At 34.0% G+C, this 21,340-nt stretch overlaps 1 protein-coding gene across 4 annotated transcripts in view; it reads left to right on the forward strand.

The window, feature by feature from the left end:
* The window catches only part of PPP3CB (protein phosphatase 3 catalytic subunit beta), a 51,504-nt gene that overhangs the window by 13,363 nt on the left and 16,801 nt on the right, over positions 1–21,340 (forward strand). For 3 of the 4 annotated variants that reach the window (XM_079900961.1, XM_079900958.1, XM_079900959.1), the window contains exons 2-10: positions 889–1,089; positions 1,789–1,913; positions 5,418–5,529; positions 7,329–7,474; positions 7,739–7,878; positions 7,982–8,059; positions 8,165–8,259; positions 11,447–11,572; positions 19,235–19,312. In XM_079900961.1, the coding sequence (XP_079757087.1) occupies positions 889–1,089; positions 1,789–1,913; positions 5,418–5,529; positions 7,329–7,474; positions 7,739–7,878; positions 7,982–8,059; positions 8,165–8,259; positions 11,447–11,572; positions 19,235–19,312 (1,101 nt within the window). The remainder of the gene's footprint in view (positions 1–888; positions 1,090–1,788; positions 1,914–5,417; positions 5,530–7,328; positions 7,475–7,738; positions 7,879–7,981; positions 8,060–8,164; positions 8,260–11,446; positions 11,573–19,234; positions 19,313–21,340) is intronic. The other variant, XM_079900960.1, reaches the window with a different exon arrangement.

A 21,340-nucleotide genomic window follows, 5' to 3' on the forward strand; every position in this document is an offset into this window, starting at 1 on the left:
AATACAGTTGGTAATTACTTGTGGAAATCGTAAATATATGCTACAGGAGTAAAAAGGCCAACTCTTTCAGTAGTTAGACAAATGGAAATTGTGGCTTAGGATAAATTTGCAGTGATAGCATTGAATATGTATTTAAAAAGTGCTGTATCTCAAACAACTTAAATGGGAGTGAGGATGATTTGCTTTTGAAAAGTATGTTAGATGACTCAAAAAATGAATCCAGTGATAAGGAATACACTGATGTCAAAAATTTGTGTAAAGATTTTGAATGAAAGTATTTTATGAAACATGAAGGTAAGAGAAAAAGCAGTATTTCAAAATTATCGTGATTTATTAATGTTATTTCAGGTCTATATGTGCATCTGAATTAATTTAAATTCCATCAATAAGCATTTGGCTGTTTTAATCTATATCCCTAGAAGTTTCTATTCAAGTTGGCTAGCAGGCATTGTTTTATGTATTTTTAATAGGAAGTTGGTAGATCACCTTATATTTGGGATTTCTTTCTATTCATGCCTATGTGGTATTAAGTTATATTTATTGTACTTCATTTAAGATGAAGAATGTATGTTTTGAGAATTCTACCAAAAAATGTTTTTGCTTAAAGAAAAAAGCTTTAGTTATCCTGAAAGAACTTTTAATTTTGTGAGACATTTTATTTCTCTAATAATTCTTCTGTTATTATATATAGATTATTAATAAGGCAGTATAGTTTGATTACTCTTTTTTTAAAAAAAGCTTTTAAAAAAATTAATACCCCATCCAGTAAATGAAGAAGCAAAACTTCAGCTTTTCAGTTTTTACTCTTATTTACCTAGATCCATTGATTAGTTTTTATGTTAATATATTAATAGTGATTTATTTTTTATTAATTAAAAAAAATTGCAGCTGTCCCTTTCCCCCCAACGCATCGCTTGACATCTGAAGAAGTTTTTGATATGGATGGGATACCCAGGGTTGATGTTTTGAAGAACCACTTAGTAAAAGAAGGTCGGGTAGATGAAGAAATTGCACTTAGAATTATCAATGAGGGTGCTGCCATTCTTCGGAGAGAGAAAACCATGATAGAAGTAGAGGCTCCAATTACAGGTACACTTATTTATGTTTTGGATATTATTTTTTTTACTGCACCATTATTTACTTACCTAAATATAAAGCTGTTTCTTCTTCATTCATATTGTATACTAAATTAATATTACATGGACATTATCTTGAATTTCCAGATTATTTTCTTTTTAAAGTTTTTGCCTGTTTTCAATGAATAAACATGATCCTAAATAATCTGAGTGCAGAAGTTAGTCTAGTATGCTTTTGTGAAGGTTTCATTAGTTGTGTTGGCCATCACTGAATTTGATTCAACAAATACTTATTTACTTTGTTTTCAGTCATTAGGGGCAAATACCTCAATGCTGTATCAGATACCAAAAGTGATCATTTACAGGTCAACAGAAAGTATGGAGTTAGAATGGAGATTTTACTGCCACCATTATAATTTTGTCATCCTAAGGCATGCATGCTTGGCTTCCTAAAGAGGAGCTTTATAAAGTTAGATGAAAATTTTGTCACTGACTACAAATTTCATTACTTTTGTTATATCTCGTTCTAGATCTTGAGCACATGAACACTTGTATACACATCATCCCTATCATGACTCCTCATAGATTACTTCCTTCTTAGACCTTTCTTGATATAATTTTACACTATCTCTTATGTAAAATAAATTAGAATTTAAGTAAAATTTGTTATTTCAGAGTTTTTTTTTCATATCTAATAATCTTCTTGTTTCAGTGTGTGGTGACATCCATGGCCAATTTTTTGATCTGATGAAACTTTTTGAAGTAGGAGGATCACCTGCTAATACACGATACCTTTTTCTTGGTGATTATGTGGACAGAGGTTATTTTAGTATAGAGGTAATAATCATATACTGTCATTTGATTTGCTTTTAAGTGTTATCATAGATGATTTCCATTAATTCCTAATAAAATAAGTTCCTTAAATTACCTGTATTGGGTTCTTTTTAATACCTCTGCATATTCTAAAGTTTTTAGTAAAGCTACTATTTATTCCTCTTCTGTCTTTCAAACTATTCTTTTAATTTTCTTTGTGCCACTCTTAATGTAATTATAATTGCCATTTTTCCCAGTGGAAATTGTAAGCAAACTAAGGGGTCTTTATTGCCCTGTTATCTAGTGGCCCTAAGGAGCTAATGCTGTTTATCTCTCTTGCCCTTAAAGGCATTCACCCATGCAAAAAAAGATTAATTGTATTTTTTCCGATTAAATAAAATATATTACAGTGCGTTTATTGCTCAAACTCTAGTACTTCTATCCCTCCTTCCATAGCAATTAAAACCCAAATATATCATATAGAATCTTTATGCATTCTGAAAGTATTTGTTTTAAAAAACTTGAGACATTAAAGTGACCTGTTGATTATCACTTAGCAGTAGATGGTTCTTTTTGCTCCTTTTACTTTTCTAATTATATAAATTAAAATAAGATATAAATATAGAACAATTTGTATTTTCTAATATATGCATCTCTTTCTTTCCTTTTTTGAAATGAAAATGGAACCCTATTATAAGGTTCTGTAACTTCCTTTTTTCATAAATCCCTATGCTGTGATGTCATTCCAGGTAAATAATTATAAATTTATAGCATCATTTTTAATAGCTGCATTGTATTCCATTGACTAAACAAGTCACAGTCAATTTAATCAACTTATTATTAGGCATATAAGGTGTTCCCAGTTTTTTGCCATTATAGGTGATGCTTCTGTGAGCCATATTAGTTATACATCTTTATATACTTTATATATATATATTTATACATCTTTATATACTTGCCCAATTATTTCTACAGGACAGATTCTTACAGGTAAAATTGTTGGGTAGAAGCTCTACAAATAGATAGGTGTGTTAGCATTAATGTGTTTCAAGCATATTCTAAGCACTTAATACACATTGATTAATCTTTACAACAAAGTTATGAGGTAAGTACTATTATTTTATCCATTTTATAGAGGAGTCTGAGGCTTGGAGAGGTTAAATAACTTGCCCATGGTCATATTGTTAGTAAATGGTGGAGCTAGGCAGTTTGACTCTAAGCCTGTGCTCTTAACCATCTCCCCCACTAGATACTGAAGCTTTACCTGGTGAATTTCCATGCCGATTACTGTTGTTTAATTCTCCTCCAGTGTTTTCAACCTCCTTTCTGAGGTATGCTAGGATCCTTAGTGGGGAAGAGAGCTCAGGGCTCTGTCCACCCAAATTCCCTTGGGAATTTTATTATCCTTAGTTGTTCCTCTTTCCATTCATAGTTTCATCATCAGCCTCCTCAAACTTCCCTGGAGCCTTCAAGAAAACTAGAAAATTGCCCTCCTTAATATAAAGATTGGGGGCTTTTTTTTTAAAATTCTATTCTGATTGGGGGCTTTGACAAAAACAATAAAATAAAAAATTTTAGGAAGATTACTTGGTACCTGAGCATGTTGGTATGTATGTCTTTGTATTAGAGGGTTTAGTAGCTGACTGTTAATATATTTTATTGTTATAAAAGGAAAATAATAAAGAATCAGAATAAGGAAAAAGGACAGGTGTTTAATAAGTATTTCCCCAGTTTAATTATTTTTTTCTTGTGAGTAAAATGAAGATGTGAATAGTTACACATTTCATATACCTTAACTTGTTTAAAATAAAGTTTGTGGGAATTCCCTGGTAGTCCAGTGGTTAGGACTCTGTGATTTCACTGCCAAGGGCCCGGGCTCTATCCCTGGTTAGGGAAATAAGATTCCGTAAGAAGCACGGCCAAAAAAATAAATAAATGAAGTTTGTTTTTTCTTTTTGTATATGATTATGTAAACCAAGCTTATTTACATATGAAATAGTCTTTCCTTTTTTTTTAACCAAATAAGTAAAATGTGAGTCTGTTTCTTTTTTTATTTTTTTAAATTTTATTTTTTTAACATCTTTATTGGAGTATATTACAACGGTGTGTTAGTTTCTGCTTTATAACAAAGTGAATCAGCTATACTTAGACATATAACCCCATATCTCCTCCCTCTTGCGTCTCCCTCCCACCCTCCCTATCTCACCCCTCTAGGTGGTCACAAAGCACTGAGCTCCTTGTGCTATGCAGCTGCTTCCCACTAGCTAGCTATTCTACATTTGGTAGTATATATAAGTCCATGCCACTCTCTCACTTCGTCCCAGCTTACCCTTCCCCCTCCCTGTGTTCTTAAGTCCATTCTCTATGTCTGCATCTTTATTCCTGTCTCTAGGTTCCTTTATTCCTGCCTCTAGGTTCTTCAGAAACATTTTTTTTTTTTTAGATTCCATATATATGGGTTAGCATACGGTATTTGTTTTTCTCTTTCTGACTTACTTCACTGTGTATGACAGACTCTGGGTCCATCCACCTCACTACAAATAACTCAATTTCGTTTCTTTTTATGGCTGAGTAATATTCCATTGTATATATGTGCCATATCTTCTTTATCCATTCATCTGTTGGTGGACACTTAGGTTGCTTCCATGTCCTTTCTATTGTAAACAGAGCTGCAGTGAACATTGTGGTGCATGACTCTTTTTGAATTATGGTTTTCTCAGGGTATATGCCCAGTAGTGGGATTGAGTCTGTTTCTTATGTTAGGTGTATTTAGGGAAAAATAGTTGCTGTACTGTTTTAATATTCTTTTTATTAAGAAATTGAATTATCTTTGAATCATTTCACATAATAAGCACCTACATTATATAAGGCAACATTCATAACCAACAATGTAAACATAAAGCATGGTTATTCTCTTCATTAGGCAGCATGGCATAATGTTTAAGATCAGAGGATCAGAATCCTATCTCCATTACTTAGAGGTTTTGTGATTTCGGACAAGTTACTTAAGCTCTTTGCTTCAGTTTCCTCATTTGTAAATAGAGATAATATTATATACTTCGTAGGGTTGTTTGAGGAATAAAGGAGGGGAATTAATTATATAGTGCTTGGCACATTATAAGTACTCAATAAATGTTAGCTGCTATTATTTTTGACATTGTTATTGTTTTATTTATTGGTATACCTAAGGAGGAGCCCAATCTGCTAATTGTTTTTACAGCAAACAATTTGTAAATCTAAAGTAATTAAATTATTTGACTCATTCATTCAACAGATATTTATTGCTCTTCTACTATTTGCTAGGTGCTTTTCTAAGAGTGGAGAATCAGAAGTGAATAAGATGACAAAGTCCCTAATTTCATGGAGCTTATGTTTTAGTAAGGGACAAAGAGAAAAAGATAATAAAAAGATAATGAAGAGTGATAGAGATTGTAAGGGTAATAGGGTTAGAAGAAAAGAAGCAAAGATCAAACAGCTTAGTTAAACAAAAATATAAGATTAATTCACTGGAAACATTTTCTTTTGTAGTGTGTCTTATATTTATGGGTCCTGAAGATTCTATACCCAAGCACATTATTTCTTCTGAGAGGCAACCATGAATGCAGACACCTTACTGAATATTTTACCTTTAAGCAGGAATGTGAGTACTGCCATGAGAAATATTTTCACTTCCTCAGTATTCTTTTGGAGTGATGTCGGTAGTAAGAGTTTGACGATTTTTACAGTGCAACATGTAAGAACAGATTTTGTGTCCGAATGTGTCAAGCTTTGAGGAAGATTGTCTAGTGATCTCTAGTGTTTAATTTTATTCAGATGTTTTCATTTCAGTATTTCCTATTAAGTTTGATTTTTACATATGTACCTAGGAACAGTTTTGAGCTCTGTATGTAGTTTTAACGTTAGAATTATTTTTTCTAACAGGATGAATATAAACCAAAAGAAAAGAAATGTTGCGTTGGAGATTTCTCTCCATCAATATTGAGGCGTTCCCATGAAAATTCTTAGCAGATTAATCATCATTGCAGATTGTTTTACTTATTTTTTAATTATGCAGATTGTTTTAAACACACTATTAATGAATGGAAGGTCATAACCTACAAAGTTTACCCCATTTCTCTCTTAAATTATTATGGCTGTGGTAATCTAATAGCTATAAGCAACCATATGGTATGGAGCAGTGTTTGACCTTTTTTCACACCTCATAGCTGTGTACTTGTTAATATTCATGGCTGTATTAAGTCTTAGAGTTAAGATTTAAAATTAGAAATAACTTCAGAATTATTGAGGCTCAAAACATGATTCAATAAAGATCGATATAGTGATGGATAATGGCAGAGGTGGCAAGCTCATATAACTTCAAGGATCAGGTGGGTAACCTAAAGAATATAAGATGAGACCTGGGAAGTGCATGCTTGACCTAAAAGCAATCAAATTAAAATTTTTATTAAACCACAGTGTTGGAAAACAGATCTGTCAGCAGACTATCAGTTTATAACCTCTGCTTGCTGGATATAGATTTTCTCATATTTGAATGTTACAATATTAAAAAGTGAAGTAGGAACTAAGTTCTTTTTTTCCCTTAGATAAGGAACAAGCGGTCCGCCAAAATCCCACCCAAAACATAAAATATCCAGGAATTTAAAAGTATAAAGGAGCAAGAGAATGTGTATGATATCTACTTAAAAGTAGATGAGAGTTTAGTTTGGTAGAGTCTTTCTTGTGTTATATTGGCTTCTTGCTTCACTGCCCATTTTAAGTGTTCATTGTAGGCTAAAGGAAAGCCTCTGCTCCTGCAACATATGAATAAAATCTTTTTTTTAATTGGATGGACCTTGAGTTTTGTTGTGGTGATATAGTAGTCTTGCCTATAACAACAAAGTAGTCACTGACTTTTAGAATAAAATAAAGTATTAACACTGTTTTAACTTTTAGTTCTAATTTTGCCTTTCTTGGCCTATAAAGGTGAAGAGTTTAACTATTTTTAGAGATTTGACTTATTTATTTTTAGTAACATTTTATGACTATCTGCTGCATACACAAAATAAATTTAGAGAGAGCACATATTTTGTCTTCGCAAGATCAATAACATTGCTTATCCTTCTTGATTCAATGGGGCAAGATGCTGGCCTTTTTAAAAAAAATTTTTTTACGCAGTAAAATTTACTCTTTGTGGTGTTCTGAGTTTTGACAAATGAATAGAGCTGCCTACCACTACAGTCATGATACAGAAAAGTTTTATTGTCCCTTAAATTTCTCCTTGCTGCCTTTTTAAACTCACCCCTTTACCCAGTCGGAACCCCTGGCTGCCACTTGGCTGTTTCCCGTATCTTTAATTTTCTTACCTTGGTTTTAATAGTCGTGTGTATACACACACACATGTTTTCAAAATGATCAACAAGTTATGCAGTTTTCAATTATTGAATTTTTTTCTTTTTCTAGGTAAAATTAAATATTCAGAAAGAGTCTATGAAGCTTGTATGGAAGCTTTTGATAGCCTGCCTCTTGCTGCACTTTTAAACCAACAATTTCTTTGTGTTCATGGTGGACTTTCACCAGAAATACACACACTGGATGATATTAGGAGAGTGAGTATATATTTTAGTTCTAAGAGTTGATTCCTATTTATAGTATTTTGTTGGATAGAGACTAGAAGCTTCAAACCTCTCTTCACTGCCAAGATTAGGTAATGGTAAAAATTAATATACTGATATTTTATGGAAATATCTTCTAACCATTCAGAACAATGTAGTATGGACAATATTTAAAGTTGGTACCACTTTCCTATGTCCATTCCATTCTCACTTTTTGACAAGTTATTTCTGTTCTTTATTTCTTTTCTTCTTTCACAGTTAGATAGATTCAAAGAGCCACCTGCATTTGGACCAATGTGTGACTTGCTGTGGTCTGATCCTTCTGAAGATTTTGGAAATGAAAAATCACAGGAACATTTTAGTCACAATACAGTTCGAGGATGTTCTTATTTTTATAAGTAAGGAAAAAAATCCAAGTTTAATCACATTGTAGTTGTTAAAATAGCATATGCTTCATATAGAAAGTCATTATTTTACTTAATTTACTCTTTTTCCCCACAGCTATCCAGCAGTGTGTGAATTTTTGCAAAACAATAATTTGTTATCGATTATTAGAGCTCATGAAGCTCAAGATGCAGGGTAAGAATTCTGTTTCCCTGACCCAAATTAACACCTTATATACAAATCAAACTTAGTAACCATGATTGATGCTTTACGATGCATATTAAGCTATTTGTTTTGCAGCTATAGAATGTACAGAAAAAGTCAAACTACAGGGTTCCCTTCATTAATAACAATTTTTTCGGCACCTAATTACTTAGATGTCTACAATAATAAAGGTAAGATGTTGTTGATAAAAAAATTGTTAAACAACTTAATATATAAATTGACTTTTTTTTGAAAATATAATAGAAAAGGGGTATTGTTTGAAACTGTAACTATCCAAATCTTATTATAAAAAAGTATAAGATATAAGGGAGGGGAGAGGGCAAGAAATAAAAATCCAAAATGTGAAACTTAAGTCATATGTAACCAGTCCACAACTTGTCATTCACAAAAGCTGCCTTGTGAAAGAATGTTCTGAGGTAACTACGTCAAGCAAAAATAAACATGATTTTCTCAAACTCCCCTTTCTTAAATCTTCCCCCTTATAGTCAAGAGAATGTTTTCTTGTTTGCATAAAGCTGCTGTTGCTGCTTTGACCATTTCATGTATTTGTACCGCATAGTTGTTTATCATGTCTCTTGTTTTATGTTCACTGATCTAGGTTTGCTTTCCCTTTCTTATTCCCTACTTTTATCTCTACTGCCCCATGATGATTTGTAGTTGAGGCTTTGATTAAGTCAATCTGACCTCCTTTCTGGGATACATTCTTCCCTTTCCTTTCTTTTTACTGATCTTTCTTCCTTTTTTCTTACGTCTTTTTTTTTTTTTTTCGGTACGTGGGCCTCTCACTTTTGTGGCCTCTCCCGTTGCGGAGCGCAGGCTCAGCGGCTGTGGCTCACGGGCCCAGCCGCTCCGCGGCATGTGGGATACTCCCGGACCAGGGCACGAACCCATGTCCCCTGCATCGGCAGGCGGACTCTCAACCACTGCGCCACCAGGGAAGCCCTTTCTTACGTCTTTTTAATTTCCCTTCTTTCTGGTGGTTCCTGTTCCCCCTTCTTCCCTCCAAATTTGCTCTGTCTGTAATAACTGGGTTTACTTTAACTTTGAACACAGTTTATTGAGAGATAATACCAAAGGATCTTAATCTAGTTAAGTGTGTGCTAGGGACACTGAAGATGAGCTTGAGTATGTTTACGTAGTTCACATTTTCAGAAGAGGAAATTAAGAAGCCAGCTTCTATTCTGTCTTGACATGTCTGGAATTCAGTTGACTATGCCATAGTTTCCAGGGTCACACTGGAGTGGTTGTACCAGGAGGAAAGAACAGAAGGTTAAAGACTTTTAAAAGTACGTTTAGAGAAATAATGAGGTCGTTGCTAAATATGGGTTGTGGTGTGAGTTCAAAAGAGGAGTGGAATAAGAGTTTTTGGAAGAGTATAGATCATAGTTAAAAGATTAAAACATTTGCCAGAGATCAGACAGTAGCAAGCTGTATAATAACTTGAATACAGAGTATGCTACAAGAACTCCATACTGTATTAATTACCAAAACAACCATACCATTGACATTAACTGAGTTGGTAATCTTTAGAAGCTAGTATCATTGTAGCCTCCAAGGATTATGCCAGTGCTAAAATAGTCTTTTAAATTATATTTTGGTTTATAAATTTTGACGCTTCTATAAAGATACCTAATGAAGCATGGCTTCATTTTTGAAGAGGAACATATCTAAGTTTGGATGCCATCCTCAGAATTGATTTGTTACATTTAACTTTCTACCTGTAACCTCCCCTTGTCAGTGTGCTCTGTTGATTACTGACTTACTGGTTGTCCTTCGTCAGTTTAACTCAGGAGGTTAAGGGATCACTTTTCTTAGTACTCAGAAAAGAAACTCAAACCATTGAATCTGTCTTGTCAGAATCAAATGTCTCTTGGTAGTTCTGATTCTGTACATAGTGTTAATGACTTGAGTGCTTACATGGTATGGGATATGTTTGTAATGTTTCATTCCATCTGTAAGGCAATTTTCTAGATTCTTTCTCTCTCTCTCTTTTTTTTTTTTGTTTTTTTTTTTGTTTGTTTTGTTTTTGCGGCACCCGGGCCTCTCACTGTTGTGGCCTCTTCTGTGTTGCGGAGCACAGGCTCCGGACACGCAGGCTCAGTGGCCATGGCTCACGGGCCCAGCCGCTCTGCGGCATGTGGGATCCTCCCGGACCGGGGCACGAACCCTTGTCCCCTGCATCGGCAGGCGGACTCTCAACCACTGCGCCACCAGGGAAGCCCTCTCTCTCTTTTTTAAAGCCGAATGCTTTGTATCAGCCCTTAATTTCTGAGGCTAAATTTAAATATGTTTATTTCATGGGAATTTCATAAGGGAAACAAACATATTACTTTTGACTCTATATGAGCTAGAATCCCAAATCTTGGAATTTAACATCTACATTTCAGTGCTTTACGTTAAAATGAAAAAAGAAAAGTAACCACATAATTATTATAGTATCTACAAAGCATTTTATACTTTTATGTACTTTCATGTGAAATACATTCTCTGACCTTAAACTTCTGAGGTAGGCAGGGTGAACATATTAGTCTTATTTTATAAATGAGAAACAGATTAGTTAATTTGCTAACTATTGCACAGCTAGTATATGCTGTAGCTTAGATTAGAATCTAGCCCATCTAGTCCAGTGTCCCATAAAATAATATAACTAGTGACTGAAATCTATGTCAGATTAATTTAAGGTATTGTTTATATCAACTTATGAAACATTAAAAAGATACCTGAAATTGAGAAGAGTATGTTACCTGTATAATATTTTCTCTTTCGGTATTTTAATGGAATTTTTTTCTATATGAAGTAAAATATTTTTTGTAGTAGTTTCATTTGATTTCTTATAATACATGAAATAAGTACATTCCTACATTCATAAATAAAATGTTCCAAATTTTTTTCTTTTCTGTTTTTTTTTTTTTCTTGCTTTATTTCCATTTAGCTGTCCTTTTCAGGTTGCTTGCAACTAAAAACATCCTCTTAAATTCTTCCAACTTGTATGAAATTTTAAACCTAGAAAATTGCTCATTGTCATTCTGTGTTTCCTCTAAAAACTGAGTTTTCACAATTTTGGATTTAGTAAAAGTGCATGTTTATCATTGGATTATAAAGTAAAATAAACATTCGAGAAAGACTGGGAATTTCATTAATAATGACAAGTGAAGATCTGAGTATGCTCTACATAAGAGTGTGTTAAAAGCAAAAGTGTGTTACTACTAAAAATTTCTACCTCCCGCTGCTAGCCCTCATTCTACTCACCCCTTGATTCCCCACCCCCTTAAAAAGATATTTTTCTGCTTATATGTGTTTTTAGACTTTTAGAGCTAAAGGCAAATTGTTACATTGACATTCAGACTTATCTTGCAGCTGCTGTATTAAAGTATGAAAATAATGTGATGAATATTCGACAATTTAACTGTTCTCCACATCCTTACTGGTTGCCCAATTTTATGGATGTCTTCACATGGTCTTTACCATTTGTTGGAGAAAAAGGTATGATTTTTATTTAAAAAAATTGTTTTATTACTGTTATATTTGCTCCAGTGTACTATTGCAGGCATATACTACTTGCTAAAGGAAGCTGAAGGCTAATTTCACTGTGGCTACAGCTCTACTTGTGTCAGTGGGTGTGGATATGAGAGCCTCAAAGATATTTTAGTTAGCTGTTTACAGCCCCCATCTGAGGGTGTCTGGAGGACTGGGAGAAGACTTATAAATAGCCTGATGTTGTCTTCAGCTGTTGGGTTTTCTTTCTTTTTTTCTTTAGCTTAAATATTTTATGAAGGAATAGAGGAATAGCTTTGCTTTGGAATGGACACTTTTACATATTTTAACACCACTTTTGGGGATGTCATGGCAATTCATGGGAGAATTTAATTGCCCTCATTTGAGGCAATATTAGTCATTTTGTAGCAGTTCTGTACTCTCAAAAATGATAAAGAGAAATTCAGATTCTGACCTGATATTTCTTCTCTTATATAAAAAAATATGTATACAATTTTAGTGGTAATGCTTTTCTGATAATTTAGAGATTCCTATTACTATGTATTTAATAGGCTTTTTTAAAAAAATAAATGCTATTTAAGAGATTTTGTTTTTGTATTTTATTCTAGTTCTTTAGAGTTCCTAAGATTTCCTTACCTTATCACATTCTTCTTTTTCCATTTTAGTGTTAATTTTCCCACAAAGCAATACCTCAGTTTCCATACGTGGAATATAAGAATATTAGAGTACAGACATGATTGTAAAACATTTTGTTCTATATCCCTCTCTATTTTTTCTCACCTCTTCTGTGTTACAAAATGTTCCTTTCTGTCTGAGATACGTTACTTCTGCCAAGGCAATTTTTCGTTCTGCATTTCAGAGTTAATACTTAAACTGTGTATGTTAAACAGTTTTTTTGCAGATTGCCTTTGGTCTTTGTCAGTTATTCCGTAGGTCAACATTAATATGGGGATAGAATTACCCACTTTAGCATTTGAGAAGGGGGCCAGTAAAGGGCTTAGGTGCAAGGGATGCATTACACTTATAACCTTCTATCTTTGGTATATGAGAAATAGTTCAATGATAGCATCATCAGGCTAAAGGAAATTTAAGAATTCATCTTGCTCATTCTCCTGCCTCCAGGCTAGACTGCAACACAAATATTTTAATGAAGAATGAGTGGGGTGGGGGGTGGGGAGAGCAGGGAAGATAAGGTAGGAGGAGAATGGATATTTCTAATTTGATTTTCTTATGCCTCCACAAAAAAGGAAATATTTCATTATATCTAATCTAAATGTTTATGCTATGAGTATTCAAACAAGGAGAGAGAAGATAATAGGTTTTCTCAACGAGTGCACCTATCAAAAACCAGGACATCATAGAATTTTAGATCTCATAGTATACTTAACAATCATGTAGTCTAACTCCTTTTGAGAAATGAGAAAATTTAATCTAGTTTCTGTGGCTCTCTCATAAGTGAAGAACAGTGGAATTCAGTGATCCTACATTTGAAGTCTGCTACTAAGTGATCGTCTGTTCTTTTTTGCCACTCTAAATCATCTTAGCTATTGTGAGGACGTATTCAAACCCTTTGACCATTTTTGTTGTTTTTCTGTGGATCTTCTCTAAATTATTCATATCTTTCTAAAAATGGGAATCTCAGATTTGAACATTATATGCAAATAGAATCCTAACCAATGTTGAGCACAGTAAGAAAATTTTCTCAAACTCTTTGCCTAGTTTTCCATTTTAATACATGTTAGCTGTTTAAATAGCCTAACTACTTCTTCATTCTAATGAAAATGTTCTTTTGGTGTGAAAAGCAGCAAATGGCACTTCATTTGATTCCGCATCGAAAAAGCCAGTTTGGCTCTGATCTAGTCCCTGGGAAGCAACTAACCTAACTAAGCCAGAGGCTTCCTTGGAGGCTGGTTTAATCCCAAAGTTAGATGAAAGTAGTGTTTTTTAGCCTTTTGGGGGCTTTTTATTTTGTTTTTAAAAAATGTTATGTTGTAAAATTTCCAGCACGATACAAAGGTAGAGCGAATAATATGATGAATTCCTATGTACTAATTACTCAGCTTCGACAGTTATCAAATCATGGCCAATACTGTGTCATTTATATCGCCATCCACTACTTCCCATGCCACACCTCAATTATTTTGAATCAAATCTCAGCTGTTATTTTTTGTATCTATAAATATTTTAGAATGAATCTCAAAGATAAGGACTCTTAAAAAAATTAAAGTACACAAATACATTTATTAATTTCTTAATACAAAACCCTTTTGAGAATCTCGTGAAAGTTACAGACTTTTCCTCCAGAAAATTTCATGTACGAAATATATGTACCATCTGTACGTATGTAACATTTTGAGGATGTTTACAGATCTGAAGTGGATTGGTAACCCCACTCAGGCTTATTGGCCCCAATTTAAGAACCTCTGTTTCAGAGAGTCCAGCATAGTGTGATCTTCTGTAGAAGGTCATACATGTAGGATTTGTTCATTTGCTAGATTTTTTTGGAAAGTCTGTTTTATTCAAGGTACTAAGGATACACAAATACAAGTAAGATATTGGGTCTCTGCAGATTAATAGGGGACTAAAGATACATAAGTAATGATAAAATGTAATATGGTAAGCGCTCCAAGACAAGCATAGTTTTATAGGAATTAACAAGAGAGAGGAGATTATATCTGTCAGAGGGATTAAAGTAGCATTTGAACTGGGGCTTAAAGAATGGTGGAATTGTGCTGGTAGATCTGGGCAAGAGAATTCTAGGTGAGAGAACTTCCCAATCCTGAGTCTGAAAGGAAGAAAGCATAACGTCACTGACAAATGTTGAGGGGTTCAATTAGATTAGCAAGTAAGATGTATGAAGGACAGTAGTAGAAAAAGAATGAAAAGTTAAGTCAGGGTTAGATCAGGAGGATCTTGATCACTTAAACAGAGAATCTGGAACTTTGATAAATGGTGAGAAGCAACTGCAACAGAATATAATCATGATAGTCATTTAGAAAAATTACTCTGGTGAAGTGAACTGCAAGGAAGACTAGAGATTGGGAGACCTGTTGTGAAGCTTCATCGGGAGTCAAAATGGAAACATAATGAAACCCTGTTAGCATTAGGAATGGAGAGCATGGGAGAACTGCAAGAACTGTAAAAGAATCAGTGAGACTTAACAAGATTGCATGTTTAAGAGGAGGGAATGGTTGAAAATGGCTTGGATGTGTTGAGTCTGGTAATGATAGTGCTATTAACACACTCTGATGAAACTTCTGTTATTCTAGCAACCGCTTACTTCAGTTATAGCTTCTCTTCATCTTCATTGGGATTGCTAGGCCTTTGAACGTGTTGTTTTCTTTTTTAGTCAGATCCCCCCTTGCCTCTCTTTCTTCTTAACACACCTCCAAACTCCTTTCTCTCGTTTTTCTACTTTGTTCTATAAATGTTAGCCCCAGTAAAGTCTAACTATCCATTTTTTCCATTCTTACAGTCAACATATAAAGCACTGTTGGAGATATTTATACAGCCTTATGATTTGGTACCACCCTTTGATTTCTAGCATTAGCTAGGCTCTCAGTAGTACCCAAACATCCTTTATATCACTAGTCTGCTTCCTCACTCATTTCCGTTAGGATATATTCTAAAATTTTATCTTTTTTACTTAAACATTTTCTTTTTCTAGCCACTTCCGTTACTCTCAGAGAGAACACGTACCATTAATGGGAGCTTTCTGTACTGACTGTTCCCCTGCTTTATAAATTGCAGTCTTTTTTTTTTTGTCCATGCCACACCGCTTGCAGGGATCTTAGTTCCCCAACCAGGGATTGAACCCGGACCCTTGACAGTGAAAGTGTGGAGTCCTAACCAATGAACTACCAGGGAATTCCCAATAAACTGCACTCATCTTGAATTCTTATCCTGCTGAAGATGTGACCCTTCTATCCAGGGCTAGCCTTTCTAACTTGTCCTTATATTTCATTACCCTTCTGCTTTTTCAGGAAAGTTACTGTATTATTTACATCTTCTATATCTTCAAACTCTCTCTTCTAAGCTCTTTTGTAAATTGTTCAAATCTATATGATCTTTAAATAAAAAATAAATAACATTTCCTTTTTCTGATATCTTTCATTGACTACTACTGTGCTATGATTCTCTTGCCTTTCCTTCACAGCTAAGCTTCTAGATGGAAAGCACTACACACTTAAAAGCTACTATTTAGTATCCATAAATGACTCTGGTAACTTTCAGGATAAACCTTAGCCTGTCACATGTGGACCTTCCCTACTTTCTCTTCAGCCTCACTTTTTGTCTTTTTCTTTCACGTTCTCTATGTTCCAGGTATGAAACAGCCCAGCCAACTTCCTTAATGTACTATATGCTGTTTAAATTTCATGCCTTCTTACTTTTTCTTTATTTTTTCATAACAGCTTTAGTGAGGTATAATTCAAATACCATACACTTAACCTATTTACACTGTGTAATTCAGTGGTTTTTAGTATATTCAGAGATGTGCATCTGTCACCACAATCAGTTTTGAAACATTTTCACCATCCTCCCAAAGAAACCTTGTGTCCATTAGCATTCACTCCCCAGTTCCCCCCACATCTTCTTTCCAGCCCTGTGCAACCACTAATCTACTCACTATTTCCATAGATTTTCCTATTCTGGGTATTTCATGTAAATGGAGTCATGCAATATGTAGTCTTTTGTGACTGGCTTCTTTCCATAATGTTTTCAAGGTTTATCCATGTTGTAGCATGAATCAGTACTTTATTCCTTTTTATGATCAAATAATATTCTATTGTGTGGATATACATTTTATTTATCCGTTCATCAGCTAATGGACATTTGGTTGTTTCCACTTTTTGACTACTATGAATAATGCTGCGATGAACATTCCTGTACAATATGGTTTCATTTTTCTTAGGTATGTAACTGGGAGTAAGCATTGCTGGGTCATATAACTCTATGTTTAACCTTTTGAGGATCTGTCAAACTGTTTTCCAAAGGAGCTATACCATTTTACAATCCTACCAGCAGTGTCTAATGTTTCCAGTTTTTCCATATCCTCGCCAACACTTGTTATTATGTATCTTTTTTTATTATAGCCATCATATTGGATATGAAATTGTATCTCATTTCCCTAATGAATAATGATGTTGAGTATATTTTTATGTGCTTATTCGACATTTGCGTATCTTATTTGAAGAAATGTTTATTTCTAAATGGATTCATTTTTAAAAGGATTATTTGTCTTTTTACTATTGAGTTGTAAGAGTTATTTGTATATTATAGAGGCAAGTCCCTTATCAGATATACGATTTGCAAATGTTTTCTCCTGTTCTGTGACATTATCTTTTCACTTTCTTGGTGATATTCTTTGAAGCACAAGAGTTTTTAATTTTGATGAAGTCCTCTTTATTTTTTCTTTTGTTGCTTGTGCTTTGGTGTCATATTTAAGAAACCATTGCCAAGCTCATGAAGATTTACTCCTATGTTTTCTTCTAAAAACTTTATAGTTTTAGCTCTTACTTTTAGGTCTTTGATCCTTTTTGACTTAATGTGTGTGTGTGTGTGTGTGTGTGTGTGTGTGTGTGTGTGTGTGTGTGTGGTGTGAAGTGGGGGTCCAACTTCATTCTTTTGTATGTGGATATCCAGTTGTCCTAGCACCATTTGTTGAAAAGACTATTCTTTCCCCAGTGAATTGTTTTGGCACCCTTGTTGAAAATCAGTTGACCTTAAATGTGAGGTTTTATTTCTGGACTCAATTTTATTCCACTGATCTATATGACTTCTTCATAGTTTTTCTAACTTCTGTTTAGAGTGCTTTATCTACCCTCTCCACCTGGCAAATTGCTACTTCATGATTCCTCTACCAAAAGCCTTCTTTTCTTTTTTTTAAATAAATTTATTTATTTATTTTTGGCTGTGTTGGGTCTTCATTGCTACACGTGGGCTTTCTCTGGTTGCAGTGAGCGAGGGCTACTCTTCGTTGCGGTGTGCGGGCTTCTCATTGTGGTGGTTTCTCTTGTTGCACAGCACGGGCTCTAGGTGCGTGAGCTTCAGTAGTCATGGCATGCGGGCTCAGTAGTTGTGGCTTGCAGGCTCTAGAGTGCAGGCTCAGTAGTTGTGGCACACAGGCTTAATTGCTCTGTGACATGTGGGATCTTCCTGGACCAGGGATCAAAATTGTGTCCCCTGCATTGGCAGGCGGATTCTTAACTGCTGCTCCACCAGGGAAGTCCCAAAAGCCTTCTTTTCTTCAGCAGATCTTGTGCATAACTCTGCGTACTTTCAGCATAGTGCTCATCACTTTTTTGTGATATAATATGTATATATATAACTATTTATCCTAAGTAGTTAGTAAGCTTTTACAGGGTAGAGACTGGACCTTTTATATCTGAATCCCAGAACTTGAGCACAGTGCCTGACATGTGGTGTGCTATTAATATACTATAGGGGAAATAATAGGGGCAGTATTGAATTTTGTTTGAATGTGTCCATTTCAAGGTGCCATCAGGACATCCAGGGGCTAATATTCAATAGGCGTTTTTATGATTAATTGAAATTTGCTTATACCTTTAATTTTTTTATTTACTCATTTGTCAAATATTTACTGTATGCCTCTCATGTGCCTGGCATAGTACCAGGCTCTGGGGATGCAGTAGTAAACAGAACAGCACCCTGCACTCATGAAGCTTTCATTTTAGTAGGGGAAACAGACAATATACAAATAGTCTGAGACAGTTGGCAGTAAAACCGGCAGGGAAATCTAGAGATTGAAGGAGAGGTCGAGACTGGCAATAAAGAGTTTGGAATCATCTTCAAAAGGTGGTAGTTGAAAATATATAATAATGGATGGAATCACCAAGAGAGTGAACATATAAAAACAACAGGACTGCAGAGAGAATCTTGAGAATGTCCAAATTTGTGGGAAAAATAGTCTGAAAGGTAGAAAAAACAGAAGAGTAGAATCCTGGAAACCAAGGGAAAAGAGAAGGCAAAAAAATATATAGAACGGTGAAGGAGAATTAAACCTAAGAAAGAACCATGGGTTCCAGTTGTTAGATAGTCATTAGTAGTCTTAGGAATTAAGTTTCAGGGGAATTGCTGGAGCCAGTTTTTAAAAGATTGAATCCTGAAACTTTTTGAAACAGTGGAACTGTGCCATGGTTTTCTCTTACTCCTTTTTTTTTTTTTTTTTTTTAAATATGTATTTATTTACTTGGCCGTGCCGGGTCTTAGTTGCAGCATGCGGGATCTAGTTCCCTGACTGGGGATCGAACCCAGGCCCCCTGCATTGGGAGCACGGAGTCTTAACCGCTGGACCACCAGGGAGGTCCCTTTCTTACTCCTTAATGCTGTATCCATAAATGAAGAATTTAAATGTATGTATTTAGATGTTATTCATCCCTGTTCTTAGCCCTGTGGGGGCTTCATTTTTTTTTTTTTCCTGAGAGACCTGAAAACTTATTCCATAAAGAATCTCTCAGGCTCGTTAGCCACTTAATTTCTTTCATTTTAAAAGCCCTCATAGCTTTTAATTCCATCATTTCTGCTATCAGAATATGTTCGTCTTCTTGGATCATTTGTATAAATAGTTGCCCTGTATACATATAGATAGTTGAATATGATAAACTAATGTGTAACTTTTTTTTTTAATAGTGACAGAAATGTTGGTAAATGTTCTGAGTATTTGCTCTGATGATGAACTTATGACTGAAGGAGAAGACCAGTTTGATGGTATGACTATTCATTTTACTGTTTTTTATTGTGAAATAGAATCTTGTAACTGCCCAGCTTTAATATACTCTTGTAAAATATAGTCATTGCTCTCAAATGGCTATGCTATTTGATAAGTGACAAGTCAGTTTTTCAGATATTATTTATTTTAAGATTTTAAAATCATTTTAGTAATTTTTGTTTTCTGTTGGTATGGGGAAGAAAATGAATTTAGGGAAAGGGGAAATCTGGAAGAAAGAACAGAAGGAAAGGAAAATTGAAGTGCTAATAGAATGTGGTTCTTCATGAATATGGACACTACTTAGAGAAGGGAGGATAAAAATGCTTTTTTTTCCTTGGTACTGTATTCTTAGTGCATCAGAAACATACCTGAATACCCAATGCCGTTGTCACTTCTTCCTTTGAAAACTCAAAGTAAGCTGTTCTCAATTTATGAGTGGTTATGTTCTAAGAGACCACTTGTTAGTTTAGTTTAAAATTCAACAAGCATTTTTTCCATACAAAGTTATACATGGTTGTTAGTTCTTATGTAAGCCAACCAGCCTATGTACCTAATGCACATTTATAGTATAAACTAATACAATAGAAACAAAATTACTTTTATTTTTATGTTCTGAAGTTTTTATTTAGAACTTAAATTTAAATATTTATATTAATTAACTGAATGAACAAAAACATAAACAGTTTGTAAGCTGAAAACTCTTTATTCCCTTCCATATGCCCCTCACATCTTTGTTGCAGCATACTTTTCATAGTTTTAATTCGCATATAAATGTTTCCATGTATTAAACATGGTCTACATATTGGTAAAATTCGATACCTACATATTTCTAAGTATATCAATATACCATAATCTTTGTAGTTAGTATTATATTGTTTGGCATTTGGGTTGCTTTAAATTATCTTTATTATGAATAGCATGCAATAAACATTCATACAATAGTTTTAATTTTCCTTCTTGGAATAAATTTCTTGAAGAGAATTACAGAGTTAAAGAGAATGAAGAGTTTTAGCTTCATTATTTTAGCTATGAACTGCCAGATTACTTTGCATAAAAATTGGACCAATATGAAGTGTTTCTAGCAATGAATCTATAGACCTGTATTTCTTCACAGGCCCACCTAATTGGGTTTTGGTTGTTTTTACTTATTTTGCTTGGTGGCTATAAATTACAGTTGGTTTAATTTACATTTCTTTGAATTCTCATGATGCTAAGGGAGAAATTACTATCTGCTTTCCCAACTATGTAAACTGTCCCTATCAAGTGACCATTTAACAAGTAAAATCTGAGTAAAAACTGTTTAGAAATTTCTCTACTTACCAACAGGTTTGATTCTTAACCACAATTTTAAGTCCATTTGTTGAAAGCACAAAGTGACTATATACAAGTGTCTGCTAGTGCCATCTGTTGGTGGCAGGCAGGGATGTGCTTTTACTCTGGTTTATAGTTTTGTTCATTGAAATAAATTATATCAGTTCTTTTTTTGTTTGGATAATAAGATTCAATGAATAATATTAATTTTTCCTTATTTTAATTCTCTATGATATTTTGTAGACGCTTTTAGTTCTAACATATTTCATCATATCTGTCTTTTCCATAAAATTTTTAAATAGTTTTAACTAAATATTTATTTTCCATGTTCTGCAATCACTGTTGTAAGACTAGTTCTGGGTTCAGATTCTAGTTCCTCATAATGGCTATGTGACCTCGGGCAAGTTACTTAACCTTTCTGAGCCTCAGTTTTTTTATCTTCAAAATGAAGATAATAGTTCCTACTTCATAATGTTATAGGTACTGATGTAATGATCAATAATATAATGAAATCATTTTTGTACATGTTCCACTAATTTTTTCAATAGAGTTTTCTGTTAATTTGTCAAATTCTGTGAACTATCTAGTAGGAGTTTTAATTGGTGTTACATTAAATCTATATCTGAATCTAGGAAGTTTTTAAAAAATAATATTTAATTTTCTAAACTAAGATCAAAATCTCTTGCTCTATATAATTAGTTCATTTACTATAATTA

Source organism: Stenella coeruleoalba, assembly GCF_951394435.1.
Source record: "Stenella coeruleoalba genome assembly, chromosome: 16".
In the NCBI taxonomy this organism is placed as follows: Eukaryota; Metazoa; Chordata; class Mammalia; order Artiodactyla; family Delphinidae; genus Stenella; species Stenella coeruleoalba.